We start from the raw sequence: 23,747 nt of genomic DNA on the forward strand, positions 1-23,747 counted from the left end.
ACACATTTTACACGTGTTTATTTATTTATTTTAAGGAGTCATTACATATTAATATTTGTATTTATTTGCTTTCCTGAGCTGGTGCACTTTAGAACCTCTTTCTTGTCGCGCAGTGAGCATGAGATTATTAAACAATTTACAATTTTACCTTACAATTAATTTAAACTAAATTGATTATTTTGAAATTTCATTACGCATTTAATATCTTTACATATTTGCAAAATTGTGGATAACTTTGTGTTTTGGATACTTGTTCGAGTAATCGTCACACATTTATATTTGTATACAAGTAGCTATCGTTTTCATTGGCTTGTGGCACGTTTTGCTAGTTGTAGTTTTTATAGTGACCTGGCAACAACTACAACTCCCAGGCTCACGTGTAGGAGGGACCAAGCCGTGCGGCGCACGAGCCCAGCAGCAGCAGCTGGCGCAGCCGAAGAGGCTACTTTGTTAGAGCCGAGGCACCGGAGAGAAAACGGCAGAGCATGGTTGTGGCGAGAAAAAAAAAAGTGTGAACTGTTGGGGGGGCGGGGGGAAGTGGTTCAACCGAAGGGCCTTCGGTGGGATTTTTCTCGGAGGCGGCAGTTTGATGAGCCCTGCAGCGGATTTGAAGTTTTTGTTTTCGGCGACAGAGAGAGGTCTGTTGAAAAGTTGAGCCGCGGAGGAGTTCTCTCATTCAGGATGTCTGACTGAGACAAAGAGGGTCTGGGGGGGCATTCCCATCGGAGCGGTGAGTGGCATATAATAATCACTGCTATGAAAAGTTAGCTACCTTACTGTTTTATTGGAAACGCGACGTCGGTTTGCGATGAAGCGTCAGTTTTTAGTCTGTTTTTGTTTCAAACGAGTGGGGAATATCACAGCCCGGTGGGCATCTCAGTCCCCCGTCGTGGGGATGTTTTGGGAACTAATTTGTTGAATTTCTTACTCATTTTCTGACTTGTATAAGAACTCGTCAAAAGATGTTTTTATTTTTCTGAATGTGACCTGCAGCGTGGCCGAGCGGGCATTTAAATGAGCCTTTTAAATTCCCGAGCAGAGAAGATGGCCTGTGTTAGCAAACGGATTACTGCTGTTTAATTAGCTACAACCTGGTCCAAGCTGGGGTATTTCTTTTCAGACACTTGCAATTAACATACTCAGTCACAAGTCTGGGTAAATTAACCGTTAATTGTTGTGTAGTTTAAACATTTACATAGGAACTTCAACTTGTCCTTCTGTCAAGTCTAATTCCTGCAAAGCTCCATTAAAACTGTGAATGTTGAAGCCATAATCATATTTCTGTGCTCTTTGAGGTCTCTTAACTATGTTCTACCCGCCTCAGCAGGTAAAACTTGATTGTGGACGCCTCCTCTGAATGGGAAGGATGGAGAGGGAGCTGCAGTGGTGGAAAGGACAGCTAGCTTCAGACATCCATCAGTCCTTACGCATTAAGGTGAGTTAGCCTCCAAAATCAATTTGTTGGCCAAATTTTCAGAAAGGTCTATCGGGAAGAGCACGCAATGGCATTTCAAATGATTTAAAACGATGTGTGTAGGTTAAAATTTAAGAAGGCGAAGCATTTTATCATCTAAAATTCAGGTGTAATTCAAGTCTCTCAGTTCAAATTGAAATCCGTAGAAAGGTGTGATTGGGATGAACGTATTTATCAAGAAATTAGCTGAACCTTTGCAGTATTTAAGGTATTGCCATGAAACATTCAGAGAATATTTGATTAAATTGGCTGGAATATATTTTTAACATTAAAAACAGTAGGAGAACATAGTGGATTGGAAGACCTTGTAGTTAAATTAAATGTAAATATTTAGAAAATTAAGGATGTTGACATTGTTCAATGTGTTTGGAAAAAAGGGTCAAAAACTCACTTGCAATCCTTCTCATTTGACGTGGAGACTGGCCTTTTGATTTTTGGTATAAAGTAGATGAAAAGATTTATTTCTAGATTATTCAGATTAACCATATCCTGTAAATAAAGGGAAGGAACTGAACAAATCAATAAGAAACTGAATTCTGGTTATGTACGTTATCAAAAAAAAAAAAAGGAAATTTCAAAACTACAACCTACAATTGTGAATAAGTAGTATTTAAAGGGATGATATAGCCAGTAGCAAACTCCCAAATCCAGCAACTGGAACAAAAATGTCAGCAGCAGACTCATTGATAGTGACATATCTATAATTACCCCCTTTTAGCTTGAAGTAAGGAAGTTTTTCTTGTTACATGTGTGGACAACCTTGTTTTTATAGATCGTTTTTGAAAAATATTTAAAAATGTGGTGATCTGCAACAAAGATGAATGGAAGCTGTGCTGTGTTGTGAATGTTAGAAACATTTTCAAAAAAGTTGTATGGAGAAAAACAATCCTCTGAAAAACCAATAAAATAGTTTTTTAACTAACAGCAGAATTTGCTATGTATATACTTAAATAGTAACGCAGAAGGCTTTTGCTTTGCTCTTTTTTAAAGCAAACAATAAAATGTACTCTGGACCTTATATAGTCTAATTAGACATGTGTACACATGTCAAATCTGACTGTTTATATCATAAAACTGCTTCAAAAGATTATTTGACTATTTGACTAGCTTCCTGGTGTTCTGGTAAATAAGCCTTCTGTTTCTCAGAAGTATGTTCTATGTGGCTAACTGAAATAAAAAAATAAATAAATAATGAGGTACTCTAAGTATATTTACATCACCATCAGCAATTCGTAAAATGTTACTTTCAATGACAAATAAAAAGGTGTTTTTGAGAGAATGGTGCAGTCATTAGTGTCATCACCAAGCAATTACAGCAAAAACTGTTAGCAACACACCTGATGTTGGTGAAGCTTTTAGTTTGGTGTTGTTGCTTGGGCGACTCTAAACTTTCTGAAAAATAATTGTTGCTGTTGCTTGGCTTATTATTATATTGGCAGTTTTTTTTTAAAATTAAACATTGCATGTTTTATGAAGTTGTTGATATTCTTCAAAGTATATATATATATAGAGTACAAAAACTATTTATAGCTCTGTTGCCTTTTTAATCTTGAATTAAATTTAACTACATTCTCAAATTAAGATTCACTAATTAAGGATGTGTTAATTATCCTGAAGGCATGATCATGCATCTCCTTGCATGTGTCACTTTAATTGAGACCTTTGTGACTTGACTGGTATTTTTCAGCTCAGGACCCCTGTGGTGGTGAAGATACAATGGGATCAGGTGTCTTCATATGCCTTCAACTGTATTCATGAGTCGAGTGAACACTGTGGCATTTTGGATTTCTAACCAGATGTTTTTGAGTCACTTAGATAATGTGTGACTCACCTTTCTCAAGCTGGACATTAATTTTATCTGACTCAGAAAAACCCTGTATGAGAATCTGCACTGATGTGGAAACAGGCTGAACACCCACATTTATTTCCATTTTCTATAGAGAGAGCATCACCGTCAGCCTTAAGCTCGGTTTTGGTTGCCCTATGTCTACTTTTCCGCTTGCATTTTAAACAATCGTCTCAGTACATAACGGTGTACCTTGTAGTACTATACTTTTGTTGTAAACTGAGAATTACGCAAAGCATGACGCATAATTTGTGATCACTTCATTACAGAGCAGTTTGGGGCCCTGCTGCTTGTAAATCTGCATGTGTTTTACTCAGCAGTGAGGATTCTCCTTACAGGGAATTTCCCAAGGTACAAATACCTTTTGATTTTGCAGTGTCTGATGCCCTGAAGCACTGAAGAAGTTGGAACATTTTCTGAAAGGTTTATCCGTTGATCTCTTTTAGTTGTGGCAACTGAGTCGACGTGTTTTACTGCTCCACCACATGAGAAAAATCTGATAAAGTAGCATTCATTGCCTGTTGGACGTTCTTAGGCAGTGACAAAGCACAAATAGTATGACATTGAAAAATTTTCAATCAAAAACAGCATTTGTAAAATGTCTTAAGATTTTAGAGAATTTACTGCAAAACAAGTTTGCTTATTACTGAAACGATACTCAAGCTACAGTCAATAGAAAACGTCAATGTTATTAATTTTAAACATTTCCACATATCGGTTTTGTTAAAGGATTTCTTTTCAGTTCTATTCATTATTTTTTTTTTGAATTAATTGCATTTTTAACCGTAATAAAAAAAAAAAAAAACACCTTGCACTTTGGATATCCAAAATATCCAAAGTGTAGTGGTAGAGAATGGTGGAATCATTATCAGAGCTTCATACGGCGCTCAGATCTCCTGCACAGCGCCTGCACCCCCACTGTCTCATTCAGCCTTAACGACGTTTACTGCAGTGATAATGCCCTGATGTGGGAGATAGCAGTGCTGTGTAGCATGTGGCAAATTATCAGACATGCAAATCAGCAGGCAGCTGTGGAATTCTTAATTACGGTGCGATTCCCCCCACAAAGGCACTTCTCTGCTTCATGCAGACCCCACCACCACCTCCCCAGCCCTCCAGACTGCAGCAGCCTCCTCCCTTCACCCACTCCATCCCCCTCTGCCCCCCTCCCTCCCTTCCTCCTGCTGCCCTTGCACCCCTAGACAGACAGATGGACCAGAGGCAGTGGGAGGGGAGGAGAATTTTGGGAGGATCAGTTGATATGGGAGTTTGAGGCTCTGGGGGCGGTGCTGCTGCTATACATTGATGTGGGGAGTGAGGGGGGCACTGTTTATTTTTGGATTCCATTGAAATGTCAATCTGAGCATCACAGGTTTTTTTTTTTTTTTTAGTTCTGCTCAAAATAAGTACTTGACAGTTTGTGTAACTCTGACCGTGTTGGCAGTTTTGCCCTCGCAGCAAATTCTATTGACTGTAAACATGTTTTCCTGAGAGCTTATCTGAAAACTTGGATGTGCTCCAACAAGAAGATATTTTCTATATAGAAAAACCTACCAGCTGTTTCCTGAGCTTTTGTATTTCCAACCCGCAGCATTCATTGGAGTAATTATAGGAAGACAAGCAACCTTTTAGAATCTAATGGCCCAGTATTTTACAGGCCTCTGCCTTCAATGACTCAGATACAGATGAACCGACCAGGCTGGTCTTTGCTGATTTTGCTTGAGTTCTGATAATTACTGTTTTAAAACTGAACAAAAGGTTGATGTGTTCGTACACCAAAATCTTGTGTTTTTAGTTTTGGTGTATTTAATAATAAAAACATTGATGTGCCAATTGCTGGTTCAAGAAAAAAAAGTGTCTGGATTTTAGATGAATCATTAAGATTAGTCATTCTTCATAATCTGCAGACAGATTTTGAATGTTTTACATCACCGACTTGCTGAGAAATTGCATCTCGGTAGCAATAAAAAAGGAATATTTTTGTCTTTCACGTTTAGTTTTGGTGCTTTTTACAGACTCTAATCTACCTGTTGGCATTTTCTAATCCAACCCATTATATCTTGTGCTGGCTTCTATTTCCAGAGTGCGCAACATTTTTAGAAATATTCCAAAATGTTTGTTTTAAAACCAGAAAATTGCTGCTGTTTAAATGCGTACATGCTGTTCTAAATGTTTTTGACTTCTGAAGCAAAAACCAGAGCCTTTTTTTTGTTTGTTCTAGTTTATTTGAAGCTGATTCAGAAAGATACCCTCGGCTGAGGTGGCCATGAGATGCAAACCACTTCAACAAATTCAAAAGCACAATGAGATTAACGGAGCACAATTACAAAGTCAAACACACAATGTTAATCTGTCCAATCTGTGATTGGACAATAGGCATGAATACTGTAGGCTGAGTCCTGATCACCGTCATCTTGAAAGAGGCAGTGGAGAAAACGTGCTGCGTGGACCCACTACCTTTACCTTTCACAGGTAATAATTAAAGATAATAATAACGTAAATTTACGAGCTGACTTTGTGCTTCGTTAACGTTGTTTTTGAATTTATAATTGTGCTCTGTTAATGTTGTGGTTTGCATCTCAGAGCCACCGTACTCAGCCAATTCTATGTTAATGCCCCAGAGTGTCTTCTTTCCACTTTGAAACACATGCAGCTAATTGAACATGAATAGGAGATGTGTTAGGGGTGAAACCTAATCCTATCTGCTGCTGAACTCTGCCGGAGGAAGACCCTCCCCTCCCCAAACTGCACACTTATAAACCCTCGGTTCATTGTTCATAGCCCCCTGCAATGATCCAAATTAGCTTCAGTTTTCTGCAACAACGGCAAATTCAGTAAAACTGAGCTAAGGCTGAATCATGCTGACGAAACTGCTCTCAAGTGGAAACTCTCTCAATATATGAATCTTTTCAGGTCACTTGTGAGAAGTTAAACCCCATCAACTGGAGATGTGAAGGATCACTATTATCATGCATACTATCCGCATCCCCCACATTTCTCCAACGGTGCTTCCTACCCACCCTGCTCCTATCACCCCCTGTCGTTTTCAACTCTACTCATCTTTCTTTTTCCTCTCCAGGAGCTGAAGCTGCCCGTGTACCGGGCCCACTCTCCGCAGATCGGCATGCGACGCTACTTTGCAGACTTGTTGGCCATCCTGAGCAATCGGTACCAGCTCTGTCCTACGGCACGGCACCTGGCCGTTTACCTGCTCGACTTGTTCATGGACCACTACGATGTCGCTGTGAAACAGCTCTACATCATCGCCCTCTCTTGTCTGCTGCTAGCTAGTAAGTTCAGAAAGGAGAATTAATCTTTTAAGTTCAAAAAAATAATTTTTTTTTCTTTTCTTTCTGAAACAATCTTGTTTGATGTCAGTGTCTTTTGAAAAGGTAAAATTATCTTGAAAAGAATGTTTTCTTTAAGTAAACAACAGCTTCAGGTAGAGTTCTTTGCCCTAAAGCTGCGGTGGTTTCTGCAGCATGGCACGAGATAAAGCACTTCCTGAAAGATGGTTAATTCAAGCAACATCCTAGAGATTGTATGCTTTCACCCCAGCTTCACTTTGTAGTCTGAAGTGTGAGTTAAAGAGAAGAGCATCCATTTCAATTGAAGTTTGCGTGACAACTTTTAAATCTAAATGTGCATTTGAATTGGTAGTTGTTTCCAGGGTGGTTCTTGTGGCCCATTATGATTTATTACTGTATAAAAAAACTACTGAATGAGCTAAAAATCAAACTCTTCTTAAAGTAACATTGTTTCAGATGAATATTATTGTTTTTAGCTGAAAATTTGAGTTATCTCTCATCGTTGAATATTTACATGCAGTATATACTCCATACTATGAGACACAAGTATCTACACATAGACCAATATTATAATTTAATATTAAAGTTAGGTCATTATGTCATGAATTGATTTATTATATTTAAACTGGAGTCTAAAATTTTGCTTTTACACTATTGGCCAAAAGTTTGGAAGAAAGTTTAATTTGAATTCTTTGAAACAAAACTAAGTCTTGATTAATGAATTAAGCATCACTTATCTATCTATACATAATCAACACTAATTGTTAGATAACTTAGTATAGATTTTGGTTTCTTCAAAGTAACTTTCACTGTTTTAAAAACAACATGGCATACATGCAACTTTCAAACTGTGATTTTTTAAAATCTTTTAATTTCTACACTAAATTTGTGACTCTTGCAAATCTTCTCAACCCTTACACTAAGGCTAATCACTTCCTGTTTTGTGTTGACACCTCTGTTGTGATGATCTGCTGATATTAATGTATATCTAATAGCAAATACAGGGAATGTTTATCTTGTATTGGTTTTGCTTGTAAACAATCAGCCTGTTGTGTATTTGTATAGAAAATAGAGGTGACCTCATTTACTATGTGGGTCAGATGAGTCTGTTTCACAGCTCTGCAGCAAAACAGGGTTTCACTATTGAAACAGATATAATTACAGAGTTGATAGTACTTTAGTTTTTTTGTTTTAGTTTAATTCTCGCAGTGACAACATTCATTAAGGGATTTCCATTATTTCCTAATCCAATATGTTCCACAACGTATGTAATTGTACTAGTCAAAATGGTAAAACAGAGAAGATGAAGGTGTTGCTGTAACACCTTTATTATCCTGTTATGTGTTAATGTCCCCCTTGTGGAAGCTTATAGAAAAGAAATAAACTGTACTGAAAGGATGAAAAAATAAATGCTTTTAAATGAAATTTTTGTCTCAAAACTCAATATAAAAATTGAAAAATCCTTTGTTTGAGAGATCAAACTTGTGGCTTTCGGTTTTCACCATGATGGATTTTTTTTTTTACAATTGTTTTTCTGGCCAAATCTTTTTTCAAACAAAAATTATTTCTGAACACAAGTGGTTGCCAGTTTGCCTCTTCTGCTGTTAAATCTTGGTGTTTCTTTTTGTTTTGTGCTGAAGCAGGTGTGTTAATCATTCCTCCTCCACTGCTGCATGGTGCAGGTTGCTTGGTGGTTATTACTGTCTCAATGTCTGTCTGGTGATTAGCAGACTGTGAGCTTTTTCATGCATTAATGCAGCCCTTGGCATCATGGATAATTAGACTAATGATGCTGTCAGAATGGGAGTCTGGAAAAGAGCTTGTTCACTTGGGAGGGCTTGGTGTGTGTGTGTATAAATGTGTGTGTGAGTGGATTTGAAACAGACCATCTTCAATCAGGCTCAAGTCTCTGTGGTGAGATGTGAGACTTCTGAGTTTTTTTTTTCACTTAAAAACAATCACGTTAGAGGCTAATAATAGATTTTAGAGTTTGTTCACTTAGTCAGGTAACATAATTGACATCCAGACCTGAGTGGAGTTTTGTTTTATGAATCTCTAATAGATTAACATGATTTCGTATTGAATCTTCTGATCATAGCTTTAATTTGCCATGGCTCTCTGTTCTCTTGTGCTCCACCAGCACTCGGGGGAGTCTCAGTCATGATTGATTTTGGCTTGAAAGGCTGTTTGATTCACAGTTGACTTAGGTTTTTATCTGTCTTGAGGTGCTTTGGAATCTGGCCTAGTTATTGAACAACCTGCCATGGTCTCACTGCTTCCCTTTCCATGCACAATTGTCTTTCTTTTAACTTTCCTGCCTTCCGCACTTGGTTAATTAATCTGTACCTCTTTTGTGCTTCTCAGCAGTCACTGCCTAACTGCTCCTGTGTATGTGTGTGTTCTTATGTGTGCGTGTTTGTGTTGGCGCGTGTGTGTGTTTGCCCCAAGATGAGCTTCTCTTCCTTTTGCAGGAGGTAGATTATGGTCCATTTTACATAACCCTTTTAGGACTGAGTGTTATTGACTGTCAGCCACTTATTTAGAGATGCTGCTTAGCTTTGAGAGCCCAATTAATCAGCGAAACTGCAGTCCTGGGCTGATCCTCTCATCCCAGAACCACAAAGTTTCCTTTGTGCTACATTCCGTGAAGTCCTGCAGGGATCACATCAGTCTTGCTGGCAGATTTGAGTCCACAGAGTAAGAGCTTTGCATACTGCAGCTGTTTGTTTCACATAGATCACATCATTAATGCGTGTTTGTCAGCCAGAACAAGAGTGTTGTATTTTCTGTTTTGAGCTTACATGTCATTTTCTGTTTATGGCAGATGAATAATCTTGTCTGGATTTATTGTATTTTTAATGCGTTTTATTGAATAAACCCGATTAAGTCACTTGTATCAGGGGGCGGGGGGTAAAAACAACAAGAACAATAAAGAACATCCTGTTGAAATGACTGAGCACATGAGGCTCACTCATGTTGGCCACAGAGAGCACAAGCACGGCCTCCGAGCCCGGGGGTGGGGACGGCCTGTGTGCTGAGGGGCACCTGCCATATGCTCTCAGAGTCAGGCCTCAAACAAAAGCCAGTCAATGCGAGCTGGGCGGCCGGCCCGCCAGAGCCTTCCCACAGAGGGGGGAAGGGGAGCACACTCTGAGGCGTGGAGGCTGTTGTGTATATGTGCATGGAGCAGGGTTCACTATGAGCCAAGCAACTATAAGAGGATGTGGGTCGTCATGACGACTACGTGATAAACCTATAGAAAACATTTGAGTTTCCCCGACACAAAGAGCAAATGGCTATTTAAAAGCGGTGTTGTTTTACCTTTCTGCTCCTGGCTCCACTTCCTCCTGGCTCCTCTCACCTTGTCAGGGTCCGGCATTGAGAGTCAGTCCCGGGACAGGGTGCCCTGTAAAAGTAACCCCACACCCCCGGGGTGTGGGAGGTGAACGGAGCGGCACTTCAAAGGTAGGATAGCTGCTGATGTTAAGCAGGGAATATGGAGGCAGAGCGGGTGGGAGAGGAGGTGGAACATGTTGGAACTGAACTACGCAACAGAGCACCCTGAAATGTAGAATAGCAGAAAGATCACTTCTCAAAGCTAAGCTGTTCACACGCAGGGCTCTTGCATTGAAAAAAACTGTATATAGATACGCAGAAGATAAATACTATGAAGTGTGATCTCTTGATTTAGAGTACATTCACACCAGTCCTGTTTAGTTTGTTTGCCTAGAAAGTCCGGTTTATTTGGGAAGGTGTGAATGCGCAATTGAACTCTGATGCAAACTCTGGTCCGCCTATAAACCTTGGTCTCGGTTCAGTTGAGTTCGAATTCACATGTGAATTCGAACTAGTGTGGTTTGAATTCACATGTGAATGGCTAGCAGACTGGAAACTGAAAGCGGGAACCGGTCTGTAGAGCAGGGCACTCTGGATAAATACAACAAAAACAAAAGTGAGTGTCTAATAGCAGCAGGGCAAATGGCTCAGTTTTTTGCTAAAGACAACAGAGAAATTCTGCCACTAGTAGACTATAAAACAACTAAATTTTTGTTTATATTTTGTGAAGAAGGAAGTTGTGCTCTTGTCTTTGGAAGTATTCGTCATTTCTTGGTTCAGGTAATGGGGTACTGTGTTTTCAAAGTGTTTGGATCGTTTCACACACTGCAGTGTGAAAGCAAACCTCACCAACTAAAAAAATGTAACAAAGAAGTTTAGTCCCAAATTGAACCGAGTTTACTGGTCTATCTAGGGTGAAAACCCCCTAAGATTTGTCTTTGCAATCCCGATTTATAAAGTAGAATAGCAAATGCCGCTGCCAAGTTAGATTCAGGGTGTTCCCGGCTCATTGAATCCCACCCAGCACTGTGACACACATATGCATAGAACAGAGGTTTCCGCAATTCTCTATGGTCAACCAAGCATTCAGCTTTTTCGGTCAGAGGTCAGCTTGGGTCTACATTGTCAGAGCCCCCAGAACCAGGAGTGGCAACAAGGAGATTATGTGACGGAGCTGTGACGGACTCACAGTGAAAGATGAAGCAACCAATGAAAATGGTTAAGGAGAAGAAGAAGAAGTGATTCAAGCCAGATAAAATTGAAAAAAATCTAAAGAAACAATTTGTTGGATATTTTAGTATGTCAGAGATATTTTTATTTACCTTCTTCTGCATTAATGAGACAATATAAAACAACAAATTTCTGCATCTTGTTCTACTTGTTTTTTAGTTTTGGGACATTTCTAGATATTTGTTCATTTTAGAGGGTAAATTAACATTGACGCTGTGTCTAACGTGTTGCCCACTAGTTTATAATCTGTGAAAAATGAGAAAGCAATTTCTCCAGCTGTCTTCTTTTATAGATGCTAGTTCAAATACAACAACATTTACTTATGCTTTTATCCTCAAAAAGCCTGATGTTTGTTTGTCTTTTTTAAGCCTAGACACTTTCACTCAGGAGCTGTTTGGTTTCCTTTAAACGGACCAGAGTTTGTTTCCTTGGATAGACTACTTTGTTTGGTCAGAGTTTGCTTGCAAATCAACCCTGCTGCAATTCACAAACTGTTGGAATGCAAACGGACTAACCAGCAAATCAAAGAGAGGAAGTAAACCAGCTTCAAATATCACATACACAGGATAACAAGTTTCCTAACCTCACTTATACGAGGCAGCAGCTTGTGGAAAAAGCAAGTAGATTAGATGATGAATGTAAAGACAGAAACCTCTGGTCTGCTTTAATCTGCTGTTGCTCTATTGTTTGTTTTTGTTGTAAACGAGCTGACTGCACAGAGTGGTTGTAGTCTTCTTCTTCACGCCCCTACCTCAAATGTCTGCTTTCTGTTGGTGATGCTGCCCCAAAAAAGGAGCTGCTGTAGCTGAGCAATCTTTTTTTCCTGCTGCTTTGGCAGGAAAAAAATGGTGTGATTTTTTTTTTTTTTTTGTAATCTTCTGGTATGTTGAGCAGAGTCCAACAGGCTATCTTGATATTAAAGCACTTTAATTAGCTATTTGGGATCATTTGGCTGTATAAAGTCTGGCCTGTCTGAGAACGCATCTCTCAGGTTTCCCATTAAACTCTTATCAGTTTCAGCTGATTTCCACCTTGACCTTTTTCCCAAGCAGTCCTCCTGGGACAAGCCTCTGCATCCCGGTCTCACCTTTTCCTAACCCTTAACCTCTGAGCTCTGTCTGTTGACTCACCATCCCCGTCACCTGTAGGTGATGTGAGAAGTGATAGATTACTTATGGTGGCTGTTTATGGCAAAGTCGTTTCTAGAGATGAAGAGGACTTGGTTTTTTGCTGATCGCCTGTCTTTTTCTGCTTGCTGGAATGAGATAGAATCAGTTTGCTGCCTGCATACCAGGTGAGTTGAACTCAGAAGAGAAGAATGCACCGTCTCTTCCAGCCAAGATTGAGACTGACAACAGAGAACTAATGGGGGCTCTGGTGGGCTAGGTTTGGTGCTAGCCAAATCTAGCCCAGGTTGATGGAAGTAAAATGCACATCTCAAAGTCAGATTTGATATATTAAATGGCATAATACTGGTACTGTTTTACTGTTATGTTCACACAAAAAATGTCTGTGCTGTATTTGGCATATGTGCATATTTAGAAGTACATTTCTCTCTGATGGTTAAGCTTAATTTGACTCCGTATCAAATTAAGCTTCACCTGACGATTACCTTAATTTTGGGAAATCAGCGGTCAGCCGATACTTAAATGTGGAGCTGATATTATTCACTGATCCTATCTACCTCAGCAAAGGTCGAAAAGTCAGCCACTTTTACCACCAGGTCATGTCTGCATGTTCGCAAACAAAATAATCACCCCACTGATACAAACTCACAACTTTCTTATTCAGCAACATTTCAGATTAAAAATAAATTGGTGTCAAAAACAGAATCAGCAGGTCGTAATTGGTGACTGGCCAGAAAACTGTAATCTGTGCACCCCTAATGCTGATAGTTTTTAAAAAAGGATTCAACTGTTAAATATTTTCAAATAAAAATAACAAAAATAAGAATTTTAAGGTGCTAGGATGGTGTAGTGATTCACACTGGATCCACACAGCAAGAGCATCTCTGGTTCAAATTTCAGACGTGCAATATATCTCATTAATCTTTGAATTCAAATTGCATATTGTTCTATAAACCAGTCATAACTGTGGAGCACAACGAAGGAGACTGGTTGCATTATGTCCCTCCACTTCAAAGGGGCTTGACAGATGGAGGCGCTGACGGCTTTTTATGGCTGGTTTTTGTGGACATGGCCGTCCAGCGGCAGACGGAGCCCTGATTTGAAGGATTTGAGGGTGAGAGAATGTGGCAAGTGTGCACTGAGACATGGACCCAGTCCTGGTGGCTGTAAACAGCTCTGTTCCTGGTGCTTCCTGTTCTGCTGGAGAAACGCCATTACTGCCTCTCTGCTAATTACACATTACTCCCACCTCCCTGCTTGTTGGACTGCGGATCCCCGCCTTCATGCGTCCTCCCTCCTGCCCTGTTTAATGATAGGCTGCAACTTTGGTGATAAAACTTACACTGTGTAGAACGATGCTCCTCTAGACACAGGGATAAAGGGATCATTGAGGTCTTCAGCATGTCAGACAACTGTGGCTCAGCAATGTCAGTAAACACCCCTATTTTCAGAGTTTGGTTGCCATGGTTTTAGATCTGTAGATTAACTCCACAGAGGGTTTTGTTGTTCCCAGCATGAAACGTAACTTTATAATCCTTGCAGGCGTACATAAAACCTACTGCCTCTTAAAGCATCCGTGGAGTGGCGCTTGAGCAGCTTGCTTCCACATAAGTGTGTTTATTTATGTCGGTATAAGTGGTGAGGGTATAGTTTGGCCATTTCTGTGGTCTCTTAAGAATGGTAATTGGCTTTTGCAAATCTTTACACCTCTATGCATTTGACTGTGTTATAGTAATCAGCAGCAAGCAGAACGTTTACCGTGTTTTGTCAGATATTGTGACTATCTTGATAAGAAACTCTCTGGCGTAGTTATTGTCAGTAGTAAAGTGTTTATAAAAGTGTTTTTGTTTTTTTTTTTGTCTTCAGCACATTTTAAATTAAAATGAGAAAATCTTTACATTTTCCACGTTCGTTTGAGAGAAAGTTTTACTTAGATTTTTGATGATCTGCTCAGTTTCGTGTAAAGTCTTGACTGGAAGCCGTGTGTGGTTTGAACACTGAGCTGTATCACAGTAACCTGATACCCTCCTCGCCCTCATTCCTAATTTTTGGAGTGGAGGCCTCTTAGAGCCTTGGATTAAAGGCAGGAACAACCCTCTTCATTGGTCACATGGACCCCTGAGGCCTCGGGGCTGTTGCTATGGAAAACAGTATGTCTTCAAATTGGGAGGGGGCCGACTAAAGTGACATTGCTCTCATGACTGTGAGGATCTGCAGAAAACATTAGATCTTCTCACTGGATAGATACTAATTCTTTGTCATTCATTTTTTTACCTAATGGCTGAGGTTTTCCATGATTATTTTTAGCAACTATTTTGTCCAAGCCTTTGGATGGAGTCGTACTGCTGTTTATAGCCAGACTAGACGTAGCTGCTCATTCTCAGAAAGCTAAAGCTCAAAGTCAGAGTTGTTAGGGTCGTAATAATATTTTCATCACAATAAGTAGCCATAATATTGTCACCTCATAATTTTCTAATAGTGGTACTTAATTTTTAACAGTCTTTCCTTTATTTCTTGAATTATTTAAAAAATAAGACAAAATGTGTGCTCATCTGAAATTTTAATAATTTTCTTTCGAGACCTGCATTTATTATTGTTTTATTCAGCTTTATCATTTTATGTTTATTCATTTCAGTGTTATAATTTTGAGTGATTTTTCTTCCACTGATGCTCAAGAGATTAAAAACCACCATCTAAAAAGCTGGAGAATTTCTGCTCTATTCTTAATACCTAAAAGACATGTTGCTAATATCCATAAATGCCTTTTAGGGATTTGAATATTATGTGGTTGAATAGACAGTTTTTATGTTCTTCTTTTTCCAGGTAAATTTGAAGAGAAGGAGGACCGTGTCCCTAAGCTGGAGCAGCTGAACTCTCTGGGGTTTATGTGCAGCCTAAACCTGGTTCTTAACAAGAGGGATCTGATCAAAATGGAGCTGCTTCTGCTGGAGACCTTCGGCTGGAACCTGTGCATGCCCACGCCCGCCCACTTTATCGACTACTACCTCCATGCTGCGGTGCAGGAGGGCGACCTCTACAACGGCTGGCCGCTGTCCTCCATGTCCAAGACTAAAGCTTTTATGGACAAATACACTCACTACTTCCTGGAGGTTTCACTGCAGGGTGAGTTCAAGAGGAGAAGGGGTTAAATCTCTTTGTGACATTTCTTATTCTTGAAGCTTGATTTAAAAGTTTGATGGATTTTTTTTTTCTTGTAGATCACGCCTTCCTGAATTTTCGACCCTCTCAGGTCGCTGCTGCCTGCGTTGCAGCGTCTCGCGTTTGCCTTCAGATTTCCCCGAGCTGGACAACTTCTCTCCATCTGCTAACAGGGTACTCCTGGGACCACCTCACCCCGTGCATTGAGCTAATGCTGCTGTAAGAGACACACAAACACACATCAGTAAAATAAAATCAAATGGAAGGTAGGGCTTACAGAAAGTCTGCTCAAGGTGTGACAGCATATTAAGAGAGATTGGCTACATAGACACATTTTAAATTTGTCTTTTTTAGAAAGCCAGGAGAACATGTCCACTTGTAGCACAATGTCAGATTTGTTTTTAAGTTTCATAAATAAGTTGGACAACTACTTCTCAGCAAGTTGAATAGATTTGTGTAAATACAGTGTTCTGCAGAAATGCTCCTACCCTTTGAACTTTGTGACATTTTGTCACTGAAATTTGAAGGAGATGGAAATTTCTGTCCGTTTCTCTTTGTAAAATAACTCAAGCTCAGTCATATTGGATGGAGGATGTTTTTGAACAGCATCAGAACACAATGGAGCTTAGATCTGTACTTTGACTGGACCATTTCAACACATTAAAATGCTTTATTCCTAAATTAGCTCAGACTACATGTTCAGGATTTTTATCCTGCTGGAAGGTGAACTCTGCCCTATAGTAAGGATCCATCAGCTCTTTGCTGTCAGTGCTGAAGAAAAGACTCCACATAGCATAATGCTAACTGTATGTTTCACTATGGGAATGGTGTGTTCAGGGCTACTTGGCATAAATTATTCAAACATCAAATGGATGCATATATGTGGGTTTTTGTGTCAATGTTTTATGGGCTACTGGATATATAACATTTCTTGTATCTTTCTAGTTTTCAGATTTTTATTTGGGGGTTGGGGGTCGTGTATATCCTGCATATCATTTTGCATCCAATTCACTTTCATACACCACTTTTTGTTGCTCTATAAAATAAAAATAAAAAGGTTGAAGAAATATGAATAATTGTTAATGTGCTTTTGATGGGTTCATGTAAACAGACTTGGCAGACTCTCTAAGCAGAAACTTATTCTTCTGTTTATTGTGCAAATGACAGGGCTCATGACAACGATGTGAAGGAGGCCAATAAAACCAAATCCACCCCTCCCCACCGGCCTTCCTCTCTGCAGTCACAGCCGCAGACTTCCCATCTCTCACCGGTATCTGCCATCCAGAGACCGTCCTCCTCCTCCTCTTCCTCCGCCTCCTCCACACCACAGTTGCTTTTCCAGCCCGACAGCTTCACCCATCTCTCTCAGCATTCCCCCTCTCTGTCCCAGCTCCAAGCACTAGCTGACTCTCAGGCTTTGGGCCCCGTGGTGAACATGTCTCAGGATTTCCTTCAGAGCCACAGGATGGGCTTGCTAACGGGGGCGCCCTCCATAACAGCAGGAGGAGCGTTCCCCTCCTACCCAGCCCTGACCTCGGGTCTCCACCCCGGAGCCCGTGCACTGCCTCTTCAGAGCCCCATTTCTGTGCAGATGGCCCTCACTGGAGAACCACGACACTGTCTGAGCATGGCCTACAGCGGGGGCTACCTGGGCGCGCATCACACCTTCACAGCCGGCTGCTTCGACAGGTGACGCCAGGAGACGGAGAGGGAGTCCACCGCAATGCTTCCATCCCACCTCCCCACCCCAAAACATCCATTCACAGACCTCCTCTCCCTCTCCGTCGGCATGGCGACACCTCTAGCCACCCATGTTTCCCCTCCGCTCTCGCATCGACGGCTCAAGCGTAAGCAGAGGGCCAAAGGCAAGACAGACCCGGTGGAAGTCATCACGCTGACGTGACGAAAGCTCCTCTGCCTCGAGTTAAACCCCGAGGCGCCGCAAAAATCTCTCTGCCATAATCTGAACTGGCTTTATAAATGTATGTTATTATGAGACTGTCATCACTGTGAATGAGATGAAAGCAGCAGTGTGATCAAACACCCACCTCATTCAGTGCCTGTTCTCGGTTGTGTGTGTGATAGCTGAGCCAATTTTAGAAGTGCACAAAACACAACGTATCTGTGGTAAATGCGTCTTGCTGCTCAATATTTAAAAAAAAATTTTTTTTTTTACTTCTAATCCCAAAAATGTAACACATTTCATAGGAAATCTGGCTGATTATATATTTATGTAAGCCAACGTTAGACTAAAGATAGAATGAAGTAAATGGAGGGCTGTTGCTTTACTGGAAGAACATAAAAAGGTTATGAATGCCTTTCAAGTTGTTTTTTCCCTCCTAAATCAGCTAGCATTTGATGTAAAGAGCTGAAAGGCTTCTCTGAGAATTCCTCAGAGGAGACCAAGAACTCATTGTTTTGTGCACAGCAGGTGACGTCGATTGGCTCAAACAGGCCGGCAGTATTCGGTTTTCTTTTTTCCCCTCCTCCTCCCATAGTTTAGCCCTCACCCATGCAGGTGTGACTGTGGCTCTCCTACGAGCTTTCTCATTCTGTAGTTTTCATTTCTGAAACACAAACTGATGTGACTGGACCAGCCTGGTGAAGATGATGTGCAGGTTTGTTGTGTTGTACATATGAAATGCTGCTGCCTTCTCAAGAACTGCTGGTTCTGTCTGTGTTAATGACTCCAATGTTTACATGAACCACTATCAGGGACTTTATCAAGATTACTTGAATATGATGCCATTGAAACATGTTATAGCTTTTATTTATAACTTTGTGTTCTTTATTTTTAATTCTCTCATTTTGTTTGATGTAGTGTAGCTTTTTATATCAACTTAGAAATCCACCATGTAGTGAGTGTAGTTTTCTTTTTTCCTGTATGTTCAGGCTCAGGTTTTAAGGCTGAAGCTGCCTTCTTTTCTGTCTCTGCTTTTTGTGCTTTAAAGTGGATGCTAATGTAGCATCTGTGGCCCCCCCTTATCACTGGATCATTCTCTGTGTATCTCACTAACTGAATGCATTTTGCTGCATAAAGGACCCCGTTGCATAGTTGCTAGTTTCACTTTTGAACATCTGCAGCCAGTCATCGTAATTGCTTCCCAAATTTGTAAAGCTGCAATTCTCCATCTTCCACTTCCTGTTAAAATGTAAACACATTCCCAGTTTCCCAAAGCCGATCAGAAGGGTTGATCACAGATCACCATGCTGGTATTTCACATGTTTACGAGTTCTGTTTGATCTAAATTAGGATCCCGATAGTGGATTGATTGATGTGTCCAGAAACCCTATAATATACTGAAAATTCATCCCAAAGAAAAATTTAATTCTGCGCATATATCATCAGTAATTACCTACCCGTAGGAGAAACATGTCATGTCGTTGAGGTTATAGAAAAGTGAGTAACTCCGTAATGCGATGGAAGGCTGACAGCTTTTTACTAAATATTTCACAATTTTTACTTTAGCTTTACAAAGTTGCATTGTGCATCAATCTATCTCATTAGCAGCGAGTTCACTTTGAGTCTCCCTGGACAAAATCCAAACAACTACGAGATTTACAAAAGGGCAGAACGATTCAGTACTTCATTCTGTTGCACTGACAGCAGCCTTTTCAGACTTGTAAGAACTTATCAATAGTCTCTTTTCATAGTGTTGCTGCTTAATATTTAATTCTAAATTGTTCCAATCCATAGATATCTCTTGTTGTTTGTGTTTTAAATTTATAAATCACTCAAAACTAGGGTCAGAAGCTGTTGGCTTTCCACTGCTGTCTTGTCTTAGAAGCTCATTGTAATATAAAATCATCTTCAACAGGAAAAGTAATTAATACTGATAAACACTAAACCTCAGTTGAAAGAGCCTGAATTATTTTTTTTAAGTTGAACGGGGAATGTTTTTGGTGCTTTGAGAAACCATTAATCAGCAACCAATAACCTAATTTAGATTAATCACTGCTTAAGAAATGTATTCCCACAGCATGGTCCGGCCACTGCCATATTTCACAGCAGGGATAGCATATTCAGGGTAATGTGTTGTGAATAAAACAGGATGAAGTGACATTGATTTAGTCAGCTGCACATTAACACACAGGCACCAAGTGAACCAGTGAGTCGTGTGTTTGTTTCCATCAACACATACTTAGGGGGAAATGAAGCAGATTCACCACATAGGGTTTTGATTTTAGACAAGACCAAAAAATAAAAATAAATAAAAGTGCTTTCTTTCCTCAAGAGATATGGGAATGGTTACTGATAACTTTGTAGAATTTCACTTAAAATAAAAAATTCAGTATCTCTTAAACAAAGTTAATTTTCTATGTTGTCTGCTATTCGAGGCAGAGAAGTAAACATCACAGTTGCTGGCACCAAACCTAGATTTTTAGTTACACTATGTGTGTTTACTTTGGACTATTGCTGTTCGCTTGCTTTGCAGGCACTGAAAAGTTAAACTACTAAAATGTTCAAAATGAGGGTTTGATGTTTTGGCTTCAAAGTTAACCATATTGTTGTTTGTTGTGGACTCTGGGGGGCATAATGGCTGCTTTACATCACGTCCCTGAACGCGTGCGAACAGTTCTCCCGATGCGAGGCGTTCAGTAGCTGCAGCTCTCACTGGTCAGTCTGTTACAGCCTGGTGAACCTCTTCCATTCACTAAAAACTACTTTTAACGTCTATGTCTGAAATGAATAATACTCTGTCCTCTTTTTTCTTCCTCTTTGTACAAGTTTGTTACATTTTATACATTCCATATATTTGAATTACGTTTTAATTTTATTGTTTCTACTGTTGGCGTGAATTAGGTTTGTTTTTTTTGTTAGTTTTCTGTTTGCAACTTCTTGTTAAGGTGTCAAAAGGTGCAATAAGTTGTCTTTGGGATTTTGCTGACCACAGCCATCACTGACTCATGTAAACCACTGGTTCAACGTTAACTTATTTTTTTTTTTCTAATTAAACGTGTAATTTGACTTGATCTCCACTAGAGGGCATTAGGCTCTGAACACAGTGAATATGTTGCATATTGCAGCTATATGCTACAAATGAGAAGTATCCCAGGATACTTGGAGCTTTGAGTTTTAAATGTTTTTGTTTTCCGTGTCCTAACCATGAACGGTGCTGATGCCACTCACCTCACCAGACAACACGTGTTCTCTGTAATAGTGATGAAATGACACCACGACATTTATTTTTTTTATTTCTTATAACGACTTGTAGTCTTGGTTTATTTGACACTGAATGATAAACATGTTTTATCATTGTGCCATGACAAAATAAACCCACATTTGAGTTGATTTCTGGGACATGTTTTCTATCACATTATTTATGTACTTTTTTCCCCCAAAATTTGAACCAACTCTTTTGAACCTATTCCTTTTACACAGAAGGGTGAAATGTTAAGATTATGAGCTGTGCCACTCACCAGATGTCTGACAGAGCTATCATTTAGCCTCTGATCTGCTTGGTCTGATCCTCGCCTCTGCAGTCCAGTCAGAGCTTTCTGAGTTGCAAAGTGTTTGGCCCACTCAGTGATGGGAGACTCTGTTACACATGAGACATTATGCTTTGATACAATGCTGGCCTCACTGCCTTCATCTTGACACTGGACACAGAATGAAATCATGGAAAACACACAGTCCAGTGTGAGTGTGTGGGGGTAGGGTTCTCATGATAAGTATTTGTTTATAATGACTCAATTTACCACCTATATACTAAAAGTGATTACAGATATTTTCTTGTTTCAGATCAGGGATAAAAGAAAGGTTGAGTTATTGCAGTGGTTGCATCCCTTTCTGCAGATATCACAACTCTGTCAACAGTTTTGCTGCAGCTAAGATTTTCGTTCACTTTTAATGGATTTTTCCCCAATTTATTTATACCAAAGGTTTATTGTCCACTGCAGGACTTTGTCTTTTCAAACTCTTTTTAGAGAACCGGCTCTTTTTCCTCGGATCTCTAAAAAGAGTCGGCTCTTTCGACTCCAAAGTGGCTTTTCAGATTTATTTATTTTTGTTCCTTAATTTATTATCCAACAGAAAAATGTTGCGAAATGAATGAGAGCTCATAGTTGGAAATTATTATATTCAACAGCTCTTTTTCTGGGTCAGCGTAAAGTGAAACGTGCATTTCGAGTTTTAAAATGCTATACGAGTTTGTCATTTGGCTTTTTGATTGTTACATTGACAGATTTACCTGCCGAAAATTGTCTGAAAATTGTCCATTTTGTCTGAAACTTGTATTTGTATTGAACCAGTAATCAGAAAACATGCTTCTGTTGCATGAGAGTTTCCTGCTCTAAAGTAATGGGTTTCAAATGTTTTCTTCTCTGAAAAACACCAGCAATAAATCTCAGGCTCTGAAGGACTGAAAGGATCATTTAAATCCACAAGGGGGCGTCCTGAACTGTTTTACACTGAAGACAGAGCATGAAAGAGAATTAAACCCAACCATAGTCATTGTTATAGTAATGTAGAAAATATGTGAGTTACAAAAAAAATTACATTTTAACACTATTTATGGTTTACGATTGTATAAAAATATAATAAATTAGATCTTTGCTTGCTTATATTCTGTATTGTTCAACGGACTTAGAGAATAATTCTGTATGGGAAGCGCTGTGCTGCCATAACGCTGTGACGTAATCCAGGATAACAGCCAACAGATGACAGAACTTTCTTAGGGGGTGAAGCCACACTGTGCTGTTGTCTTGCATGTGAAGACACAATTTGATCACTGTTGTTTTATGCAACCACTGCACATTATCAGTTCAGCTTTATTGCTATTTAAGTTGATTTTTCCTCTAAACAAATTGGGGAAAATTGAAACAATTCTGTAATTTTGTAATGTTTTAAAACGTTTTTTAGGTAAATGGTTCGTAGTTAAGTAAGCGACTTAACTATGAGCCATAAGGGAAGATAATAAATGTGGTTGAAACTGGCTGATTTTCGACAGAAAAGTGGATCATACTGGTGGTTTCACTGAAGGCAGATTGTCTCTTTCAGTAGAAAGCACAGTTGGAAGTCGGTAATGATCTGCACACACACAAAAAAAACAAAGATAAAGAAAAATGTATTTTACAAAACTTTCTTGTAGATTTTTTAAATAAACTTGTTTAAAGATGAATCAAAAGACACAGATCTATGAATAGTGAAGAGTATTAATAAATTAATGTCACACTTAAATAATTATTTCATAAGTTATTTATTGTCATTTGAAAATTAAATGTTCACTCTCCATAAGAGTCTCAGTCTTCATTAGCAGTTTGGTATCAAACTCTGAAAATATATAACAAATTTATCCCTCATATTGTTTAAAAGGATCTGGAACACAAGTTCCAGATCCTTTTAATGCCATACAATATGAGACAGAAAACCATAGATGATATTTTTTCAATAGATCTTTCTATTGATTTATAGATCAATAGTTTTACTGTACGGAAATGATAAAGAGCAAACCTGGCTCTTAGTCAAATCCTATTGATTCAAATTGAAAGTGTCATGGAATCACTTACCAGCATCATGACTTTAACACTGACATGAAAAATAATATTGAAGAAATAAATATGTAAAATAAATGCAATTAAAAACATAAATAAGCGACAAGTTTCTTACTACACAATATTATTTTACCCTTTATCTGTAAATAATGTCTGTTTGTTCTTGCCATACAGTCCCCTGCATTAATTATTCCTCGAAAGTTCTTGCCATACAAATTTATTCCTCTGTATTTAATTTAGTTTCTTAATTAATTCTCGTATTCTGTTCTTCGTGCATTTTCATTTAGTTTCCTTTGATTAGTCATTTCTTGGTTTTATTATTTTATCTCCTGTTATTAGTTTGCTTCTCCTTTATATTGACGCTCATCAATTCACTCATCATGCCATGTTTTGTTTCAAACTTCCTCTTATTTGAAAAGCAAACGTTTTTGGAAGAGGAAGAAGGGCGCCTCTCAGGGGAAAGCAAGATGAAGTACATCTATTGTGCTTTATTTAAGTTAGACTTTTTTCTAAAAAAGAAAATGAGTTACATTTAGGTCATGAGACCTTTATCTGCCGCCTCAGCAGATTAACAGACAACACTTTTTATTACCATTACTATTATTATTTATACCCCAAGATCCAGTAATTACCTTGCTGAATGTGCAGCAATATCTTCTTTCAGTGCTTACAGCATGCACACAGCAGGAGGTGTTATTTCCACTGCTGAACATAAACTGAGTAAATCAATTTGCTTGGGTGCTTTTGGATGAATGAATAAGTGAGAGTTTTTT

The 23,747-nt window shown here is 39.2% G+C and overlaps 1 protein-coding gene across 2 annotated transcripts; it reads left to right on the forward strand.

The window, feature by feature from the left end:
* Positions 1-255: 255 nt before the first annotated feature.
* Positions 256-20,773, forward strand: ccnjl (cyclin J-like). 2 transcript variants are annotated; one of them, XM_055034015.1, is made up of 6 exons: positions 256-730; positions 1,325-1,435; positions 6,400-6,610; positions 15,145-15,444; positions 15,540-15,699; positions 16,648-20,773. In XM_055034015.1, exons 2-6 carry the CDS (start codon positions 1,358-1,360, stop codon positions 17,171-17,173), a joined length of 1,275 nt encoding a protein of 424 aa, XP_054889990.1. In that variant the 5' UTR covers positions 256-730; positions 1,325-1,357; the 3' UTR covers positions 17,174-20,773. The 2 variants fall into 2 exon arrangements, with proteins under 2 accessions (XP_054889990.1, XP_054889991.1); XM_055034016.1 differs by having other exon boundaries at positions 1,328-1,435.
* Positions 20,774-23,747: the final 2,974 nt, after the last annotated feature.

This window comes from Poeciliopsis prolifica, unplaced genomic scaffold (assembly GCF_027474105.1).
Source record: "Poeciliopsis prolifica strain line A6 unplaced genomic scaffold, Auburn_PproV2 SCAFFOLD009, whole genome shotgun sequence".
NCBI lineage: Eukaryota > Metazoa > Chordata > Actinopteri > Cyprinodontiformes > Poeciliidae > Poeciliopsis > Poeciliopsis prolifica.

Bases quoted from the DNA above. Each gene is read 5' to 3' on its own strand.
- ccnjl (XM_055034015.1), top strand. From the start codon at position 1,358: ATGGGAAGGATGGAGAGGGAGCTGCAGTGGTGGAAAGGACAGCTAGCT. The intron at 6,611-15,144 runs GTAAGTTCAGAA...TTCTTTTTCCAG, and splicing joins CTCTTGTCTGCTGCTAGCTA to GTAAATTTGAAGAGAAGGAG. The intron at 15,445-15,539 runs GTGAGTTCAAGA...TTTTTCTTGTAG, and splicing joins CCTGGAGGTTTCACTGCAGG to ATCACGCCTTCCTGAATTTT.